Source organism: Chlorocebus sabaeus, chromosome 8, assembly GCF_047675955.1.
Source record: "Chlorocebus sabaeus isolate Y175 chromosome 8, mChlSab1.0.hap1, whole genome shotgun sequence".
Taxonomy (NCBI): domain Eukaryota; kingdom Metazoa; phylum Chordata; class Mammalia; order Primates; family Cercopithecidae; genus Chlorocebus; species Chlorocebus sabaeus.
The window spans coordinates 95,808,278-95,828,738 of record NC_132911.1 but is presented as its reverse complement, the minus strand read 5'-3'; the positions used below and the strand labels follow the sequence as shown (position 1 = coordinate 95,828,738).

The window sequence follows — 20,461 nt, the reverse complement described above, 5'->3', positions numbered from 1 at the left end:
TTGCGGGAATTACTGAATTATTGAATTAGTTTGTCTTTTTCTCACTACTGTGAGAAATTACCGTATACTAAATTCTTAAATGTATATCCATTTCTGAACTTAGTATTTTTTTTTTATTCTGCTATATTGGCTATCTATTCGTGTACTAGCAGCACACTGTTGAAATCATTGTAGTTTTGTCTTTTTTTTTTTTTTTTTTTTTTTTTTTTTTTTTTTGAGACAGGAGTCTCACTCTGCCGCCCAGACTGGAGTGCAGTGGTACAATTTTGGCTCACTGCAACTTCTGCTCCCAAGTTCAAAAGATTCTTGTGCCTCAGCCTCCCAAGTAGCTGGGATTGCAGGTGTGAGCCTCGTGCCTGGCTAATTATTTTGTATTTTTCTTAGAGAGGGGGTTTCGACATGTTGCTCAGGCTGTTCTCGAACTCCTGGGCTCAAGTTACCCGCCTGCCTCAGCCTCCCAAAGTGTTGGGATTACAGGAGTGAGCCACCACGCCCGGCCTTGTCATGCTTGAAATAAACGTTAGGCTGCTGGGCATTGGTTTATACCTGTAATCCCAACATTTTGGAAGGCCAAGGCAGGAGGATTGCTCGAGGCCAGGAGTTCGAGAGCAGCCTGGGCAACATAGTGAAACTAAACCTCTACAAAAAAAATATTTAAATTCGTCTAGTATGGTGACATGCACCTGTAGTCCCAGCTAGTTCAGAGGCTAATAAAGGAGGATCGCTAGAGCCCATGAGGTTAAGGCTGCCGTGAGCTGTGTTCACACAACTGTACTCCCACTCAAGCAATAGAGCAAGACCCTGTCTCAAATAAACACACATGCATACATACATACATTAGGCTAAATCTTGTCACACTTTATTTTCAAAGTTTTTCCTGGTTATTTTCATTTTAATTTCAGATTAACATTGAAAACATTTGTAAAATTCTAGAAAAAAATTCTATTGGTATTTTGTTTGTAATGATTTGAGTACATATAGAAGAGCGGTTGAATGGACACCTGACAATGTTAACTTTTTTAGATGGTTTGGCACAAAAAACTAGGGGCCTACTGTGTGCAAGATGCTTATGTTTAGACACCAGAGATACAGCATTGAAAAGATAAGGACCATCATCCTGTATCTCGACCAGTTTTTATAATTGTGAAGGATTATAAGTAAAGTTTGGCAGGTTCACATTTTAGAATTATTGCACTGGAAGTAATGAAGAGAGGATTTGAGCAGAGATGGACTGGAGGGAGAGAAAACAGTCAGAGGCTGCGTAGGTTCTAAAGGCCAGGTCAGAGGTGAACTGGGGGTGGATCACAAAGGTTGTTTAGAAGTGGAGTTGACAGGACATTGGGATGGACTATAGCCAGAGAGAAGTCTTAGGATGATTGTGGTATTTTGGCTTGGTTAGCTCAGTGGAAAATAATGCTATGCCCAGAGATTGAAATATAGGAGGAGGCACACATTTCTGAAGGACTATGTTAGGTTTGGTTCCACATATAACTATCAATGGGATATCCAGCTAGAGTTGTAAGAAAGCAGTGAGACCACTTAGTCTGGCCCTCAGGAAAGTAGCCTTCCTTGGCCCTCAGGAAAGTATGGACACCTGGCAGAATTTGTTGCATGAAATGTGAAAGCCTGTGTCAGATGCCAGATGGGTTGAAGCCAGTTCAGAAGATGAGGAGGTGAGGAAGGGCCAGGGTCCAAGAGAATTCCTTGGAACTCCTAGAGATAGCTAGGAGAAGGATGCCACTGTAGAAGAAGAATGAGAAGTGGCTAAACAGATCAAAGGGCACCCAGAGGACAGGTAAGATAAAGACTGAAAGGTATCTTTTGGGTTAACCACAAAAGAGTTGGTCTTTTTGCTGGGGTGGTTTTGGTGGAACAGTGCTGATAGAAGCCCCATTGCAGTGGGAATGAGGTTGAAATATAAGAAAGTGATTTCATTATTATCATCAGTTGTTATTTTATTATATCACTGAAGAAACTTTGGAATCCCTTCTAAAGAGAATAAGGAGTCCAATTGTTTTGCTCTACCTGTACCTTCAAATCTATATTTTTAAATAGAAAAGTTCTTGTATATCCACTATTTACTCATACTAAGTACTTGGCAATGTGGTAAGTTCTAGGACTGAGTTGATATGATATGAATTGATATGCCCCCATTTCCTTACGGGACACTACTCTCTGACAGGTGGTGTTAGACAAATAATTATACAATTATATATAACAGTTGTGGTAAGCTCTATAAAGACAGATTAGATAGTACAATATTGCTTATAATACAGTGGGTAGGATAGGGGAGAGGTCAAAGATGTCTTCCTTGAGTAAGTGAATTTGAGCTGAGGTGGATTTTCTAGAGAGAGGGAAAGGCCCTGAGGTGAGATGAAGTTTGCAGCTGATTAAACCAATGAGGCATGAGATGAGATAAGAGAGGCCCAGACTAAATCTATCTAGGTTGTTGGTCATTTGAAGGGTTTTGGATTTTATACTAAGAGTTATGGTAAACCATGGAAACACTTTAAATATAGGGGAATGACTTGATTGGATCATTAGAATGTAAAGTTCTTGAGTGTAGTGATTTTTACAAATTTTTGTTCACTGACCTGTCCATGGTGTCTAACAGTACCTAGCACATTTTATATAGCTCAATAAATATTTTTGAATGAATGCCTTTTTTAAAAAAAATGAGTGAAACATTTGATTTTGTGAGAAGTTTTCGTCTGTTGTTTCATGTAAACAGATTGCAGTGTGGGGTGAGAGGTTGTGAAGTCCAAGTGGAAGATAGTGCTGACTTGTATGCTGGTGGTGGCAGTGGAAATGGAGAGGCACACGGCGGAGGTAGAATAATTTGATAGTGGCAAGTGTGGGAGAGGTAGCTACTTGGGATATTTTTTACATGAACAGCACAGCATCATTGACAAAGTTGAACTTATCCTGTCCTTTTTCCGAATACTTCTTTCTGCTGGGTTTTGCCTTTGGTTTTTAATATCACCATGCACCTCTCGGTTCCTATTCATTCAAGGGCATCTTACTTCTTACTGAGCTCTGTAAACTTGAACAATACTTCTGAAATTTCTCCTTAATTTTCCCCTTTTCTCTAGTCTTACAGCCATTTCCATACTGGATGCCTGTGTTCTATCTTGCCTAGACTATTGCTATCTAGTACTCCTGCCCTGGTGCCACTTTTATCCTATTCATGCTGTGCTCCAGATATACTATAGAAATGAGCATGTCATTTGGCTGCCTAAAATCTCAGTGCTTTTTCATTGCCTATAATGTAAAGCCTAAACTAAGTACGTTTTTTCCCCCTAGAGTACATTCAATTAAATTCAAGAAATGTTCACTTAAACTCCCGCTGTTTGCTTGTCTAAGATTTAGCCACAGGTACCTACCCTGGGCACCTTCCTGATTGTCTCTCCTGATTTACTAACTACTGTCTGGATGATCATAACTGACTCTACTGAGTGTCTGTGCTAACAGTTTTCTGTAGCAGGTCTCTGAACCTTCGCTATAACCTTCTTTAACCCTGTCAAAGAAGACAAATGTTATTAGAGTAATAATTGTCAGTTCTTTAGATGATAAAAGGTTTGGATCACTAATGACTTGTTTTTGTTTTTTGTTTGTTTTTTTTACTTTCCAGAATGAACTACAGTTTGGCAACAAAGTGTTAACATACATGCTTATGTTCAGTTTTGGGGCACTTGTGATAACATGCATCTTTCTCTTCTCTTTGGATAAGGAGGAGTGACTTCCGTTATTTGGGCAACTTAGTTTTCCTTTCTAAGTATTGTTAACCTTAAGTAAACATTTGCTATTTGCCTGTGCCAGGCGCTTTAAACTTTTCTTTGTTAAACAGGGACCCTTATTTTTAAATGAGATCTTAAACAGAACACCAGGGTGTGAGTCAGATTAACCCAGAACTACCCTATTTGAAGTGAAGTAGTTAGATCCCAGGCTGCTGCTTAATATCCATTTGGTACCTTAGGTACCTCTAAGAAGTGGTGATTAGAATAAGAAGCAGGAGTCACTGGAATAAGGGTGATAACAGCTGTGGGAGGGATGACACTTCTGAAGGACATAGACTTGCAAGTAATGCCTGGTATCCACAGGTATTCCTATGACAGCTAATCTTTCCTTACTTCATGAAATGAGTATGATTTTTCTATGCAGAACCACCATTTGCTCTATTGAACTGTCTTAAGGATTTGTTTCAAACAGCTAAGTTACTTGATTAAAATAGTGATAAAATTGAAAAAAAAAGAGAATTACTAATATGTCTCTAGCTGTTTTGGCAGAAACTAACCTTTCTTCCTTCCTTCCTTTCATCCCTCCCTCCTCCACCTCCCTTCTTTCCTTCCTTCCTCTCCCCTGCCCCCCCGCCCAGCCATTTATTCCATCCGTCTGTCCGTCTGTCCATCCATCCAGTGCTTGCTATTTCAGACACTTTTCTAAATGCTATGGAGCTAACAAAACAGAAAAATCTCTGTTCACGAAGCCAACGTTCTGAATGGGGACACATTCAAAAATAAGATAAATGTGCCATGCATAGCTAGCTGGATAAGGGCTGTAGAGGAAGGGAAGGGGAATTCCTGTTGTCCCTGTATGGAGATAAGCCAAAGATTTTTTTGAAATTAGTTTTCCAGAAATAATGATTGATTGGCATAGATTTATCTCATTCTCTCACCTGGCTTCCCTCTTAATCCACGTTCACTCCCGTTAAAGACATAGGGATGTGCTTCAGTCATCTTTGATTCCAAAACAGCTGCTGACTGGCTCATCCCAGGACTGAGCCCATGGCCTTGTCCTCACTGTCATGGTCACCTTGATGTTTACTGATCACCTGAACTGAGAATGTCTTGTGCTGGCACTTCTTCAGAGCTCATAGCTTACGTATCTTTGGGCTTCAGTTTTTTCTATCTCATCATCATCAGATGTAGAAACCCAGCATATAAAGCAAGTGAAAGATCTGAATGGCAGTGGAAGATGTTTAGGATGAGGCTGCAGACAATCCTCCTGCTCCCCACCCCTTTGGTCTGCCTTGTCACCTCCATGGACTTCTGCCACAGAGCTATTGTTTCTAGGATAACATTTCAGAGTCATTTTTCTAGGATGGCATTGTCCTTTTGTGATGACAGAAGTGTTTTATAACTGAGCTTTCTAACATAGTAACCACCATGCACATGTAAATTTGAATATGCAACTAGTGTGACTGAGAAACTAAGTTTTAAATTTTATTTAATCTTAATTAAAATTTAAATAGTCACATGTGGCTAGTGGCTACTGTATTGGAAGATGGAATTTTTTTTTTATTTTTTAATTTTATTCATTTATTTTTATTGAGATGGAGTCTCGCTCTGTCGCCCAGGCCGGAGTGCAGTGGCGCAGTCTCAGCTCACTGCAAGCTCTGCCTCCTGGGTTCTCGCCATTCTCCTGTCTCAGCCTCACGAGTAGCTGGGACTACAGGTGCCTGCCACCAGGCCCCACTAATTTTTTTGTATTTTTCATAGAGACAGGGTTTCATTATGTTGGCCAAGATGGTCTCAGTCACCTGACCTTGTGATCTACCTGCCTCGGCCTCCCAGAGTGCTAAGATTACAGGCGTGAGCCACGGCACCCTGCTGGCAGATGCAGTTTTAATGTAATACTAGCTACAGATTTAACGTACTGAGTGCAATTCGTATCCCAGTTTTCCAGGCCATGAATAAAATGACGGTAGTTTTAGATGATAATGAACTTTAAGAGGGTCTGGATTAAGACCTGACTTAAAACCTTGGGCAAATTTTTCAATCCCTCAGGGCCTCAATTCCTTTTTTATCAAGTGGGCAAATTTATAGTACCTTTTCATAGAGAGGTTTAAAGTGAGATAAAGCATGCCCAACATTTGGCACAATGCCTAACCCTGATTTTAGGTGATTCATCCTAATAGAGTTTTGTTGTTGCTGCAGTTGTTTATTGGTGCTTTTCTTTGGCTTGTAAAAAATAAAATATGCCCATTATAGAACAGAGAAAAGTAACAAGAAGAAAATAAAAATAACCTGTAATCCCACCATCCACAGACAAAACAACAGAAAACCTGTAGAATGTGGAAAAAAGTATGTTTTTGGTTCACAATATGCTTTTCTCTTTGTTTTGAATGTGTACATGTATGACTACACTGACACTACTATTGTAAAACAGTTTTTAGAGGCTATAAATCATATGTGTATAAATTGCCTTACAAACCTTTTTTTCTGATATCATATACTAAAAAGTCATAGAAAATATGTTGTGATTACTGAGAGTTGTTAGAAAACTGGTGAATTAAATAATCCAGTAGTATTTTTCTAGATTTATCTTTAGTGATTAATTTTTCCAGGATGTAAAAATTCTTTTGGAATTCTTTTTGGATGATGAGAGGAAAAAAGAGATACACAGATAATTTCATCTTGAGTTAAAACTGTGTGTCAGACACTGCTAAGTGCTGGGATTATAAAAACAAATAAAATGTCATCATTTCTCTTAAGTAAATTGTGGTCTAAATACTGTGTGCTCAGTGCTGCCAAGAGGGATTTAGACAGTCTAATATGAGAACTTGGGACAAACCCAGCCAGCCGGGGATAGAAAGGTTGTCAGCAAAAGGTTTCTGGCTGAAGTAACACCTGAAGGGAGTTTTAAAGGAATGATGGACTTAATTAGGCAGTGGTGGGGTGAAGAGTATTCAAAGAAAGGGATACAGTGAGTATGAAAGTCGGAGTGACCAGGGGCATTTGGAGAACTGCAGCTGTCTAGTATGGAGGTCAGAGGTGGGGATGGGGCGCATGGCAGAAATGAAGATGTGTTTGGAGCAGTCGCAGGAGCCAGATGGGTCACAAAGGTCTTTCTATGTCCTGTTAAGGAGCACAGACTTTATGTTTAAGGTTATAAGAGACATTTGAAGATTACAAGAGGAGAGAGGCAGGATCTCTGGTCACACCACTGGCATACATAGAAAAATAACTGGATGTGGTTTGGAGAATGTATCGGAGATGGGTGGGAGTCCATTCAATGACTTGTTGAATAGGTCAGCCAAGAGATGGTAGATGATTCAGGTTCTAGAAATGAGTAGCCCTCTGGAGGTTTGGGTCTAGAATTTGGGAGGGATATTGACTACAGTTATTCTCATACTGGCCACAGAGTGAATAAAGTCACCCTTTCCAGAGTGCTTATCATGTATCAGGCATTTGACCAAGAATGCAGTACACATTATCTGAGTTTATTCCCACAATACAGGAGTTGCAGAACATGGCCAGTTTTACATAGGGGATGGCAAATTCTAGTCCTGTCTCTGAAGTCCAGTGATAACACAAATGAAATCACTAAGGAGGCATATAGAGTAAAAATTTGAAAAGGGTCTAAGAAGGAATTTTAGGGGAAGATGTCAGTAGTTATCACAGATCAGGAAAACGAGGAGCCCTTAAGTGACTGAAAAGGAGACGCGAGGAAGGCCAGAGAAAGAGAGTATTAGACTCATGGGATTGTGGGGATGCAGATGGTTCAGGGAGGAAGTGGGGAAGCTTCAGATGCTACAGAGATGCCAGACAAAGTAGTGTACATGTTTCTTGGATTAATAATAAAGAGACAATTGAGAAGAGTTTTAGTAGAGTTTAGGAGGATATCTTGATGCTACCTGCCAGGGTTGCTTTTGTTTTTGTTTTTGTTTTTTTGAGATGGTGTTTCACTCTGTTACCCAGGCTGGAGTGCAGTGGCAAGATCTTGGCTCACTGCAGCCTCTGCCTGCCAGGCTCAGGAGATTTTCCTGCCTCAGCCTCCTGCGTAGGAGGGACTACAGGCATGTGCCACCACGCCTGGCTAATTTTTGTTTTTTGTTTTTTGTTTTTTTGTAGAGACAAGGCTTCACCATGTTGAGCCAGGGTCGTCTTGAACTCTCGTACTCAAGTGATCCACCCACCTTAGCCTCCCAAAATGCTGGAATTACAGTCATGAGCTACCGCATTCCACCTTACACGCCAGGGTTATTTTATCAGCATTTCTTGGTTTAGGTGAAAATCAGCTCAATCTAGGTTTTAGGCAAAGAAGGAATTGACTGACTAGGGATCTGTAGAAGGTTTGGAAGACTCAAATTGTAGGAATTTTACATATGTGACAAGTCCCTAGTATTCAGTAGAATTAGGGACTTTATTTACCACTGCCGTGATAATCTCTTATTACTTCTCTTTGCTTCTTTCTGCCTGTTAGTTGCTGGCTTTTGTATTGCAGACCTGCTTTCTAGACGTGGAAGGTGCCGTTTTCTACCCCTGGAGAGGGATTATTTTTCTTTCCTCAACTCTAAATATAAAGATCTTGGAGAAGGACTGCTACTGCCTATCTTGGACTAGGTGCTATGTCTGGGCCTCTTGGTGTCTTGGGTACAAGTTCATGAAAGAACATGGTAGTTCCCAAGGTAGTTATGAGATTAGAGGGAATGGCAGTTTCTAGCATGGGGAGAGAAATGTTTAGACAGAGTCTCATAGGTTTCTGCTCTTAGTGCATGGAAGATGGACTGGGAGATGAAGAACCAGAGAAAGTGACTATAGATTCTCTTTTAAGAGCCTGCTCTATGAAAGAAAATCCTAGTGATTATTTTGGTGACAACTAAAGAGGGAGAATTGGACTTTAGAATGTGTATTTTATAACTTAATCATTGATGAGGATTTAGTAATGAGGATTGAAAATGTATTTGAAAAGAAGAGGTAGACATTAATTTTAATGTTTATGGGAGAAAAATTGATATGCATACATTCTAATGGACATGGAAATTTATGTGAACAGAAGAAGGCTAGTTATAATCACCACTTTCAAAGTAATTGTATTTGTGGTCACTTCGTTATCAAATATATGTTTTCAGGGTGGTCATCTTTATGTTTGTAATGATCCTAAGCCATATCTGTAGAAAGAAACCAGAGAATATTAGTATTTGCAAAAGATCTTTAGGAAGATAAGAAAAGTAATTTATAGATAAGAAAAGTAGAATTCAAAAAAGTGAAGGGAAGTAATCACTTACAGATACAACAGTGCCTATTAGAAAAGAAGGGACTATTTGCTCCCTGGGTCCGTGTTTAGAAAATGAGGATGTCTTTCTCACAACCTCTTCAGTAGACCTCCCTTCGTGGCCCATTGTCCAGAATTGAATCACATCACCCACCTCTGAAGCCTGCTATTGAAAAAGAAACTGTGATAATCTGACTAATGTGCAACAAGGAGGATTTGCCCCCAAAGATTGTGGGAAGAGGATGAGTACCTAAACAAAGTCAGGGCTCTCCAGCAAGGAAGAAAACAGTGAGGAAGAAAGCAACAAGTGTTGTTGAATAAGAACTCAGCAGTGTCGGCAACATGGACTAAGCTAAAGAGCTTATATTTTATTCCATGGACAATGAGACTCTCCTGAAAGTTTTAGATTAGAGATTAGATAAGATCCTATTTGTGTTTCAGCAAAAATGCTATTCATAAAACATCTATGGTCTTAGTCCGTTTGTGCTGCTATATCGGTACCTTAGACTGGGTAGTGTAAACAAGATAAATTTATTTCTCATACTTCTGGAGGCTAGGAAATGCAAAATCAAGGTACTGGCAGGTTGGGTAAGGGCCTAGTCTCTGCTTTCAAGATGGCAGCTTGTTGCTGGAATGCTGCTTCACATGGCAGAAGAGATGAGGGGCAAAAGTGGCCTCCCTACCTCTCTCCAGTGCATTTTTAAGGGACCAGTCCCATCCATGATGGTAGAGCCCTTATGGTCTGAGTGCCTCCCAAAGGCCCCACTTCTTAATGCTATCACATTGGTGATTAAGTTTCAGCACATGAATTTTGGGAAACATTCAGATCACAGCACCTGTGGTAAGACATGAGGTGAGACATCATTCTATATAAGTTAGTTGCAAAGTTGAACTAAATTTCAGGTCTCCAGTATTTTCCCATGTTACCTACATTCTATCCTCTCTCTGTGTGTACTGTTGATGGTGTGTGTTTGTCTTTTACCATGAAATTTGGTATCTTTGAACTGACGATAATATAAGGAATGAATTTCTAATAGTTAGAAATGTAACTATCCTTCCTATGAGAACCACAACTATATTAATACGTATTTATTAAGCATCCTCCTCAGGAGGATTTTTAAAAAATATTGCCATCGAATGCTTACCGTTTGCATTAGTTGGAATGTTTGGGTGTATAATATATACATGTGACCATCATACAGAAGGGCTGTGATAAATGCTAAAAGAAAGGCAGAGGTAATATGGCTGTTGCCCGGTGCAGTTGAGGGAAGCTGAAAGAGGATGTGTCATCTACAGTGAGCAGTGAAGAATGTGCAGGGTGGGACAGGTTATTCTAGATGAGGGAAACAGCAAGAAAAAGAAAGGCAGAAAAGCCAAGGAGTACCAACGTGACTGGTATTGATAGAGCCTAGGATTGAGGGAAAAGTCCGGAATGGATCATGGAGTCGATGGCACAAGAGAATGAAGCTCACACCTATTGGTATCTAATGTAAGCAGGCACAGTACTAGGGTTTAAAACGTGCAATCTCATTCAATCTCACCACATTCCTATGAGGGACAGAGGATCATTTTTGCATTTTTCTCAGGAGGGACTGAGGCTCGGGAAAACTAACTTGCCTGAGAACTCACTACTAATGGTTGAAAGAGTCCAGATTTGAAACCAGTCTGCCTTAACTCAAGAAGTTTTTCTGTTATGCCAAATACTCCACTGTGTCATTTCATGATGCTTAGCATGTTAGCATTTGACTCTCATTCTCGGGCATTGCGGAAGGGTTCTGAGCAGGAATGGGCTCATCACAAAGCTCATCAGGGAAGGGTGGAGGCTGGATGGAGGGCAGAAGCAACCAGCACCATTGTTGTGGTCCATGGATAGTCTCCTGTAACATCTGACACCCGGACATTGGAGTCACTACATAGCATCATTTTCGGAACTGTATTTGCCGTCTTTTCCAGTGAAATAAAAATTAAAATTCTATACCTACCTTGATGCCTCTCTAGCTTCCTCCTTCTTTCCTATTTCCTGCTACAGGACTTTCATTTCACTTTGGCTTATCCTCTCTAGTACATACCTTCTAGCTGAGCCAACACGTGTTCAAATATGACTAACTCAGACTAACTACTAATTGTCCAAGAAGTTCCTCCTAATCCATAACATCTCTCAGAATTCTATAATAATTGACCTGATAAACTGATAGAAAAAGATGTACCACCTACCAATACTTGAACTCCCTTGTTGTTGTTGTTTTATACTGGTCCTCTCTAGAATGCTATGTAAACAAGGAAAATGCAGAATACCTACTTTTTGTACCTTAGAAACACATCTGGTGCTATTTGAACTAACTAAAAGTAAAGTAAGTGCCATGGCAGATTATGCCATACCTTTTCTTTTTATTAAAAAAAAAAAAAAAGGAAATGGAAAACATACCACTTCTAGAAGGCCCTGACACTGAACTGGATATTGAAATCATATAGGTAATGTATTAATATATGCCACATTTCTTTTCCATGCATCAACCATCTTTGGTACATATGTGTTGGATATTTGCCGTGTGAGAGAAACATTACCCAGAGGGAAGATCGTCTTTAGAAGTAGTGTGAATCGTTAAGGTAGAAGTAAAGTCAGCCCTTTTTGATTTTACTTACCTTTGCTACATGATCTGATGGAGGTTCTTTCTTTTTCTTTTTTCTTTTGACTTTTAATCATTTTGTGTCAGTCTTTGGCTATATGTCAGAATTCCCCTATTACAACTAAAAAATGGAAATTACATACCAGGACACTATAATTTCCATGAACCTAAAAAATTATATAAAAAATATTATAACTTAATATTGGTTTTAGCATGTCCTCTAATTTGAAATGGAGTGAAATGCTTCTGTGGTTAAATCAGCTTGCTTGTGCTGTTTGCTATAAAAGTTTCAAGAATATACATTTCAAAAAAAGTTTTTAAATAATCCAAAACAAATGCAACAGGGCTCAGCACACTTGAAACACATTTTCTGAATTTATCTTAAATCTCTGTGCTCCAGAGAGTGTTCATGTGTATGTGGATTAGGCCTGGCTGGTTATTTCACCATCTATCTCCATCCTGGATTGATTGCACTGAACAGCACAGAATGAGTTACATATGGTCCCACTTTGTCTCAGTTTGTAGGACCTCTGGGCTGGAACTCCATTTGATCAGAGTGAAGCTAACCATTGCAGAAATTTGGCTAATGTCAAAACCCTAAATATGTGCACATATACATATATTCTGGCTAGAATGTTCATATTCCTGTTAGAAGTAGTGGTGTTTTCTATGCATTGGCTCCGTAGTTATTGTTGACGTTTCAAGAATTAAAAAAATAATCTACGGATGATGATGTTGCTGTTCTGGATAGGAATCATGTTACAAATGTGGACCAAGACAATATTCAGATGTTTTCAAATCAAAATTATGCATATACCAAAAACTTTCTAAAATTGGGAAGGAAGAAGATAGGAATACAAAGATTATCTTAAATACAAACTTAAAATTGAGGAGGAAACCTATTGTCAAATTTATCATTTCTTTTTTTTAGTGTAGTCTATTAAAAAAAGAAAAATAGGCTTCAAATATATTTAAAGTTTAGATATTGCTCCTTGACTGATAAACTTGAGTCAGGTAGGGGGTTGTGCACATTAAGGTCCAGCTTGTAGCCACTGAGGGTAAAGGAAGCTGTTGAGGGTAACTTACTCCCCCATCAGGCTCTTGTCTCTCTATTTTGTTCTTTTTCCTCGTCTTCTTTTTCCTCCTATTGCTTTATTTATTTTTTTGTTACTCCCACTTCCCCTCCCCCTCCTGCTCTTCCTTTCTCTGTCTGTGCAACCACGTGCTTCAAATCTGTGTATCTGGACTGCCTTCTCTAACAGTTCCGTGTGAGTGTTAGCAGAATGAAAACCAGATGGACCAGCAGTTCCCACTGTTATCTCCCAGCCGACTCTGGCAAGCCTCCTCTTCTCCCTCCCTCCTTGGCATGACAGAAATATTTGCCTTTATTTAGGGAGACTTGTATTTGCTGCTGTACCTCTTCCCTCAGCTGCAACATAAGTGGGAAGCTATTTATTCCCTTGTTGCTGAGGTTGGTTGAGGTGAGTAGAATGTGCAATGAATTTAACTATTGAAGAAGCAGTTTTAAGCCTGCCTAACTTCTGTATTTTTCTAGACTAAGTGACTTACTGGGTTTTAAATGCTCTGGAATAGCAATCTGAAGACAAGTTTTTAACAATAGACAAAGGTGAAAATGCTCTTCATGTGTGTCTCTACGATCCTTTCACCCAGAACACTTTTATTCACTATAGGCACATCCATTGTTATTCAGTCAGAAGTAGAGATTCAGAAATGGAGACCCTGATATTGCTGTTAACTCATCAATAATAATAATAATAATAATAGCTTACTCTGCAAATACTCTTATTAGAATGATGATTATTTTCATTCTCTTATTGCATCTTCCCTAAAGTGATATCAACATTATTTCAACTTCTAAATGTTGTGTTTTATTGCAACCCAAGTGTTAAGAAATTGCTTTGAACAAAAATGAGGTAGATTTGGAATTGTGATAGTAGTAATTTGGGTTTTTCCTTTTCTTTCAATAATTGACCTTTAAGTAATTTTGAGAATTTCTCACTGTGGTTATTGTAACGTTTTTAAAGGCTTGTTCTTTCTTAATAGTTACTTCACTTTTCTAAAAGCCCAAGTGTGAGATATTTGTGTCTATAACTGCAAGAGGTGCCTCAAAACACTTTGGGGGTGTGTGTGTTCTTGTGCATGCCTACACATGTTTGTGAAAGAATTAGATCTAAAGAAACAACCAAAAATAGAGACTCTGATACTGCTATTGACTAACTCATTGTGCAAATGCTCTTATTTGAGTGATTATTTTTATTCTTTTGTTGCATCTTCCTTAAGATGATAGCAACATTATTTCAACTTTTAAATGTTTATTACAACCAAAGTGTTAAGAAATTGCTTTGAACAGATCAAAAGGTCTGTTGCTTTGATAAGTAGATTAGATTGAGAAAAACAGTTCAAAATGTCAAGGGAAAAGTATACTTAAGAGAAAGCATTTCGGAAGTATGAATGTCCATTATTGGGTAATCAGTAAATTTCTTCGTATCTGCCACAAACTCATGAAAACAATATTAACAGTGTCTAGTTCTTTTTAATTCTCCATTTGGGACTTTTCCATTCTCACTTTTGTTTGAAATGATTAATTGGAGTATTGGTTTCATGCTTTTAAAATGGCAAGTCATAAATTTACACATTCTAAGTAAATAATAGCTTCACTTCATTGTATAACACATTTCACTTATGTAGCAGTGATTTTTAAAACAGGGCAGGAAAAATTGAAGTGCGAAATATGTCTGGAAGACAATAACCTGTTTCATCTAAGAGGCCAGGAAACTAAGGATAGCAAAGGGATGGCAGGTGTTACAGAAAATCATTACAAAGAGCTGGTTCCTACCAGTATCTCACCTGCATAACAGACTTCAGGTTTTTGTTATTTCTGAGCTGTCATGAGGGGTTCATTATCATCCCACTTCCTCATCTATTTTCTACTTCTTGCTAACGTTGGCTTCAGCTTCCAGTGCAGTTGTGCTGCTGCATATAACACTACCAAGGTAGCATCTGCCAAAGCCAGAAATAACAATAGGATATAATATAACCTAGTTACGAATGAGGTCCTGCCATCTGTGCTATACCTTCTTAAGTGGGGTTTGGATGATAAAATCCTGATTTAAACTTCAGTAGATAAGCGTATTTTATTGATAGAAGATGTTGAATTTCTTCTGTTCACTTGCTTTTAAAAAAGATAAACCCCACTTGAAAAACTGAGGTGCTTAAGGAGTAAAATAATATGTTCCTGGTGGCATCCTCCAGATCGTACTGAGAAGCACTCCACAATGCCAGACTCACCTGTGGATGTGAAGACGCAATCTAGGCTGACTCCTCCAACGATGCCACCTCCCCCAACTACTCAAGGAGCTCCAAGAACCAGTTCATTCACACCGACAACATGTAAGTAGTCATTTCAGGCTTTTGAATTTCGGCTTTAAAGTTTAAATTAGATTTTTTTTCCTGCAAATGAAAAAATCAAGGGAAAATAAGATTCAGCATCAATGTATAATGCAGAAATGAAGCAAAAAAAAAAAAAAAAAAATCATTTGTTTGCCAGTGAGTAGGTACTGAGCACAGAAGTATCATAGCTTAGGTATAATTTGTATGACTGCCAATATTTGCCTTCCTTTTCATTATTGCTTCAAAGTTGTAGTCTGCTATGATTTTAGCAAATGAAGCAGCATTTCGTCTGTAATTCCAGTTGTTACCACTATAACTTCTAATTCATCTTAATGTGGAGCTCTTTTAGTTTGTTCAGCATGACTTGGAACATGGAAATGTGCTATTATTATTTCTAGGTTACTTCTGGTCTTCTAACACCATTTTCATCTATTTAGAGCGGTTGCAGATAATGTTAAAATATAATATCCTTGAGTTAAAAGGGATATTGATATGCAACAATATCATACAGAAAACTTTCTGAAGTGAGAAGTGCCTTTCTTGCCCTTTTTTTTTTTGTTTGTTTGTTTTTTGTTTTTTTTTTTTGAGGGGGGACAGAATCTTGCTCTGTCACCCAGGCTGGAATGCAGTGGCACGATCTCAGTTGACTGCAACCTCTGCCTCCCAGGTTCAAGCGATTCTCCTGCCTCAGCCTCCTGAGTAGCTGGGATTACAGGCAGGCACCACCAAGCCTGGCTAATTTTTGTATTTTTAGTAGATATGGGATTTCACCAGGTTGGTCAGGCTGGTCTTGAACTCCTGACCTCATGATCCTCCCACCTTGGCCTCCGAAAGTGCTGGGATTACAGGTGTGAGCCGTTGCGCCCAGTTGTGTCTTTCTTGTCTTGAACCTGTCAGACTCTTGCTAAAACTTTACTCCATTCCTGCTTGGCTCAAGTCCTGTGTTCTCTCAATGGAGTGTATTGCTTTTGGTACAGTCCAAAGGAAAGGACAGAAAATTCTGACAGAATTGCAACTTCCCATTCTTTCCTGGATATTTCATTAGGGATAGTTAGTAACTTTGTTTTAATAAATCTCAAAATCCGGATTGAAATTGTTGTCAAGGAATTGTGAAACTAGTAAATGTTATCAGTTGCAGCTATTTTGCACACCATGTGCCATGAAATCCATATGAATGAAAAATAACTAAAAGGCAAAAATAGATCTGTGGGACTATAAAGGATTAGCAAAATACGCATCTCAGGCTGTTTATGCAGTGTTGCGCTGCCATTTAAAAGACCTTTCCAAATGTGTAAGGAGCAGGTGATTGTGCAATGCCAAGTTATAACGCTGTCATCTTATATTTGGTTTGTTGTTACCCAAAGCCACAGGGGTAGGCATATGTCTCCTGTGAGATGTCCTGGTGAGCTGGCATATCTTGACAGGTTATTATGATACTCATTTGGGACAAGAGAACCATTTTATTATGTCAAAATGAAACTTTTAACAGTAACATCGTCTTTAAAACATTTTCAAACTATATCAAAATTAAATTTAAAAGATGGGCTTGATAAAGGTCTGCTTATCAAATTAATTGACTTAACATGATAAAATCAACATTTTCTTTAATGCAGAGGATGCAGATTTTTAAATTCTGGTTCTTATGGATTATCAACTTTTTGCTTTCTTTTTATGTACTTATTATTAGTGTACATATTAATGGGTTACAGAGTGACAGGGATTGTCATCTTGATGTTCAAACAAATTTTATCGGAAATGAGTTTACTGAATTATCACCACTCCATGCTCTTGGCTGAATTGAGATGTCTCCTTTTGATTTCTTGAAATAACTCCTTGTTAAACACCATATCCATTTTGGCTTTGTACTTGAAATATGCATTTTTCCTAAAGAAGTAGTTAAGAAGTATGAGGGGGAGAAAATAGCCTTCTAATTGGGTGGTGGAAGGTTAAAACTTGAAAGTCCTATTCCTATAAACACAGCTGTCAGTTGTGTGTACAAAACATGATTAAAAATGTTCAATGATAAATTTAGTCTCCACCAAATGTACACTTTCTCTAGGGGAGCAGTTTGGAAAGGAATAGTTCTGTTATATTGATGTAAGCCTGCGACAAAAGGCTGACATCCGAAGCTGTCTGTTCTATTTTTGAAACATTTCAGGTGGTTGGCATATGTGCACATGGGAGGCAGGGCTGGCCCTGGGTTGCAGCAGACTCCATTTATTATCAGCCTCTGTTCAGGATACCATCACTCAGTATGAGGAGTAGACCCATTTAGTTATAGAGTACCTGAGGATGTAGTAACCATGTGAAGTCCAAGCATTTTTAAAAAGTCCCAACATTTAAAAAGTTATAAAACCTTTATGTAGATGTAAATGGTAGGAAACTTGGTGGCAATTTCCTCATGCATGTTCTCTGTAAGTTTATGATTTCCTTCTGATTTTGTGCTCTTGACAGTAACTAATGGCACGAGCCATTCTCCTACAGCCTTGAATGGTGCCCCCTCACCACCCAATGGCTTCAGCAATGGGCCTTCCTCTTCTTCCTCCTCCTCTCTGGCTAATCAACAGCTGCCCCCAGCCTGTGGCGCCAGGCAACTCAGCAAGCTGAAAAGGTTCCTTACTACCCTGCAGCAGTTTGGCAATGACATTTCACCCGAGATAGGAGAAAGAGTTCGCACCCTCGTTCTGGGACTAGTGGTAAGCAAATGGAAACCAACCCAGTTTTCTTGGTGTAAGGGATAGTGTGAGTGGGAGACTCAGATATGTAGATATGTAGGCACTGTTCTCACAGCTATTTTGTTACAATAGTTTCTACGTCTGAAGAGTGTGTGCAAGTCTGATTCATGCTATAGTGACAATCTTTTAAATTCTGCATTATATATTGACCCCACCAGAGTTTTTTTTTTCTCACTATTTGATTAATAAAGATATGGTTATACAAATTTATTGTTATATTGGCCATAAACATGTGTCTGTGTATATATGTGTGTGTGTATATATGTGTGTATACATATATATACACACATGTCTATGTTTATATATATATACACACACGCGTGTGTATGTGTATGTATGTGCACATGTGTTTCAGTATTTCAGTAAGTATACTCTCCTGGCATGTCTAGTCGCTTTCAGTGATGACAAAATGGTTTTGTTATGTTGAGTCACTCAATCTGATTGGGTGCTCATTTTAATTTTGTTGCTTTAGGGGATATTTATCATTGGCCTAGATGAACACGAATTTATAACAATACATTCTTCTTTTATCTAGTGTTGTTTTTAAGATGAATAACATTGAAATTTTTTATTGTGGTAAAATATACATACAGTTTATCATTTTAGCCATTTTTAAGTGTACAGTTTAATGGCATTATGTATATTCATGTTGCTGTATAGCCACCACCACTGTCCATCTCCGGAACTTTTTCATCACCTCAAACTGAAACCTTCTGTATTCATAAAACAGTAACTCCTCATCTCTTTTATCCCCAGCCCCTGGTAAACACTATTTCTTTTTTGTTTAAAAAAAACGAATCTTCGTTATAGGTAGAATTACCGACACCACTAGTTTGAGAAGAGAACTGTTGGTTTTTGCATATTACACTATGTTCTGCACATTGTCACACTGGAAAATAGAACATACATCTTTTTTTGCATTCTAAGTCACTTTTCCATGTGTTGTGATTTTCTATAGAAGCAGAGGATTTTCGAGTATTTAGGAAGGCTAGTCTCCCATATCACACTGAGTCACAGAGAAGCTATGCGTCATATATGCAGTTCTTTCATTGTCCAGGATTATGGTCGAACTCAAATTAGAATGATAGGCAGCAGTCTCCATTTTCTCGAAATAGATTATTTATTTTTATTATATGTACCTATCAGGGGCAAAGCCATACCAGTTGTGTTTTGCAAAAGGAGTTTCAGAATTAGAAGGCTGGGTGAGAGCCTCGTTCAGAAGACATACTTCAAATCATTATAGCCCATATTTGATAGAGATTTTACAATTTAATTTTTAACCATTAACTGCCTCTCCTCCCTGCTCCAAGAACAAAAGACTTCCATGTTTCTCACAATCTATCAGCTCCACCTTGTAAACTTCTAAGACGGGAAGGTGATATTCACAAGAGGTGTGTTGGCATACTTCAGATACTTTTGTCAGTCACTTATCTTTTTCTTTTTATTCATTCTTGAATTTGCATAATAAGCTTTTTAACATGTAAATAAGTTAGACCAGGGAACCACAAAGTAAATCCAAAGTAATAATTGTATCAAGTAAATGGTGAATGTGGTGTTCTTAGCAAAATTTTTTTTAAATTGCCTTATAAATTTGACCTGTTCTTTATTAACAGTGGTTCCTTAATTGAAAATGCAGAAAAACTTGGTAGCTTTAAGTAGATTTTTCCCAAGTAGCGTACTTTCATATGAAATACTTTTAAAAAATATGTTTTTTAAATCTAAAAGCCTAAAGAGGAAAATAGGGGAAGACATTAATTAATGATGTCTTACATATAATAGGCAGTGAATATTCGTTGAGTAGCAGACTTCTGTTTTAAACATTTGGCTTACAAGCCATTTTACATAATTCTCAGAACTACCATTTGAGGGAGTGATTTTTTTTTTTTTTTGAGGGAGTGATTTTTATATACATTTGATACATGGGCAAACTGGAGTTACAGAGGTTAAGTAAAATATACAAGGCCACCCAGCTGGTAGTGATAGATTTGAACCTAGGTACTAAATCATAATCACATTATGCTGATGTTTAGGTGGAGCTAAGAAAATGTCAGGAAGTACTGTCTTTTTTGTTTTTTTCCTTTAAAAAAATTATTTTTTGTAATTTTTTTGAGACAGGGTCTTTCTCTGTCACCCATACCCATTCTCTGTTACCCAATGCATTCGCATTGGTGCCAGGAAGGCTCACTGCACCTTGACCTGCCAAGCGTAAGCAATCCTCCTTTCCCAGCCTCCCCTGGGACTACAGACACACACCACCACACCTGGCTAAATTTTTTGTGACATCAACTCACTTTGTTGCTCTGGCTGGTCTCAAACTCCTGGACTCAAGCAACACTCCTGTCTTGGCCTCCCAAAGTTGCTGGGATTACAGGCATGAGCCACTGCACTGGACTGGAAGTACTGTCCTTTTGAAAATTAGTCGTAGAAACAAAATGATAGATTTTTAAAAATTGGCTCCTTGACATTTATTGTTACAGATAGGAAGTTGGTGTTTTTTCATAGTTTCATGTGAAGATGTTTTCAGTGTGGAGGTATGAAGAACTTAGAACTTGGTGCTCCTGTACTTTATTATAAAAGGAAACATGCACAAAAAAGTGGGTGGAGTAATATTGTTATGACGTTAGGTCACAAATTGCCGAATTTTGTCAGTCATCAGAATTATTGAAGGGACTGAAAAAGTTGAGACTGAGT

At 38.4% G+C, this 20,461-nt stretch overlaps 1 protein-coding gene across 8 annotated transcripts in view; it reads left to right on the top strand.

Annotated features, from left to right (window-relative positions):
- The window catches only part of RUNX1T1 (RUNX1 partner transcriptional co-repressor 1), a 148,573-nt gene that overhangs the window by 71,610 nt on the left and 56,502 nt on the right, over positions 1-20,461 (top strand). For 7 of the 8 annotated variants that reach the window (XM_038000298.2, XM_038000301.2, XM_038000294.2 and 4 more), the window contains 2 exons: positions 14,898-15,035; positions 17,490-17,731. In XM_038000298.2, the coding sequence (XP_037856226.1) occupies positions 14,898-15,035; positions 17,490-17,731 (380 nt within the window). Of the gene's footprint in view, positions 1-1,016; positions 1,796-14,897; positions 15,036-17,489; positions 17,732-20,461 lie in introns of those variants that run through there. The other variant, XM_073018198.1, reaches the window with a different exon arrangement.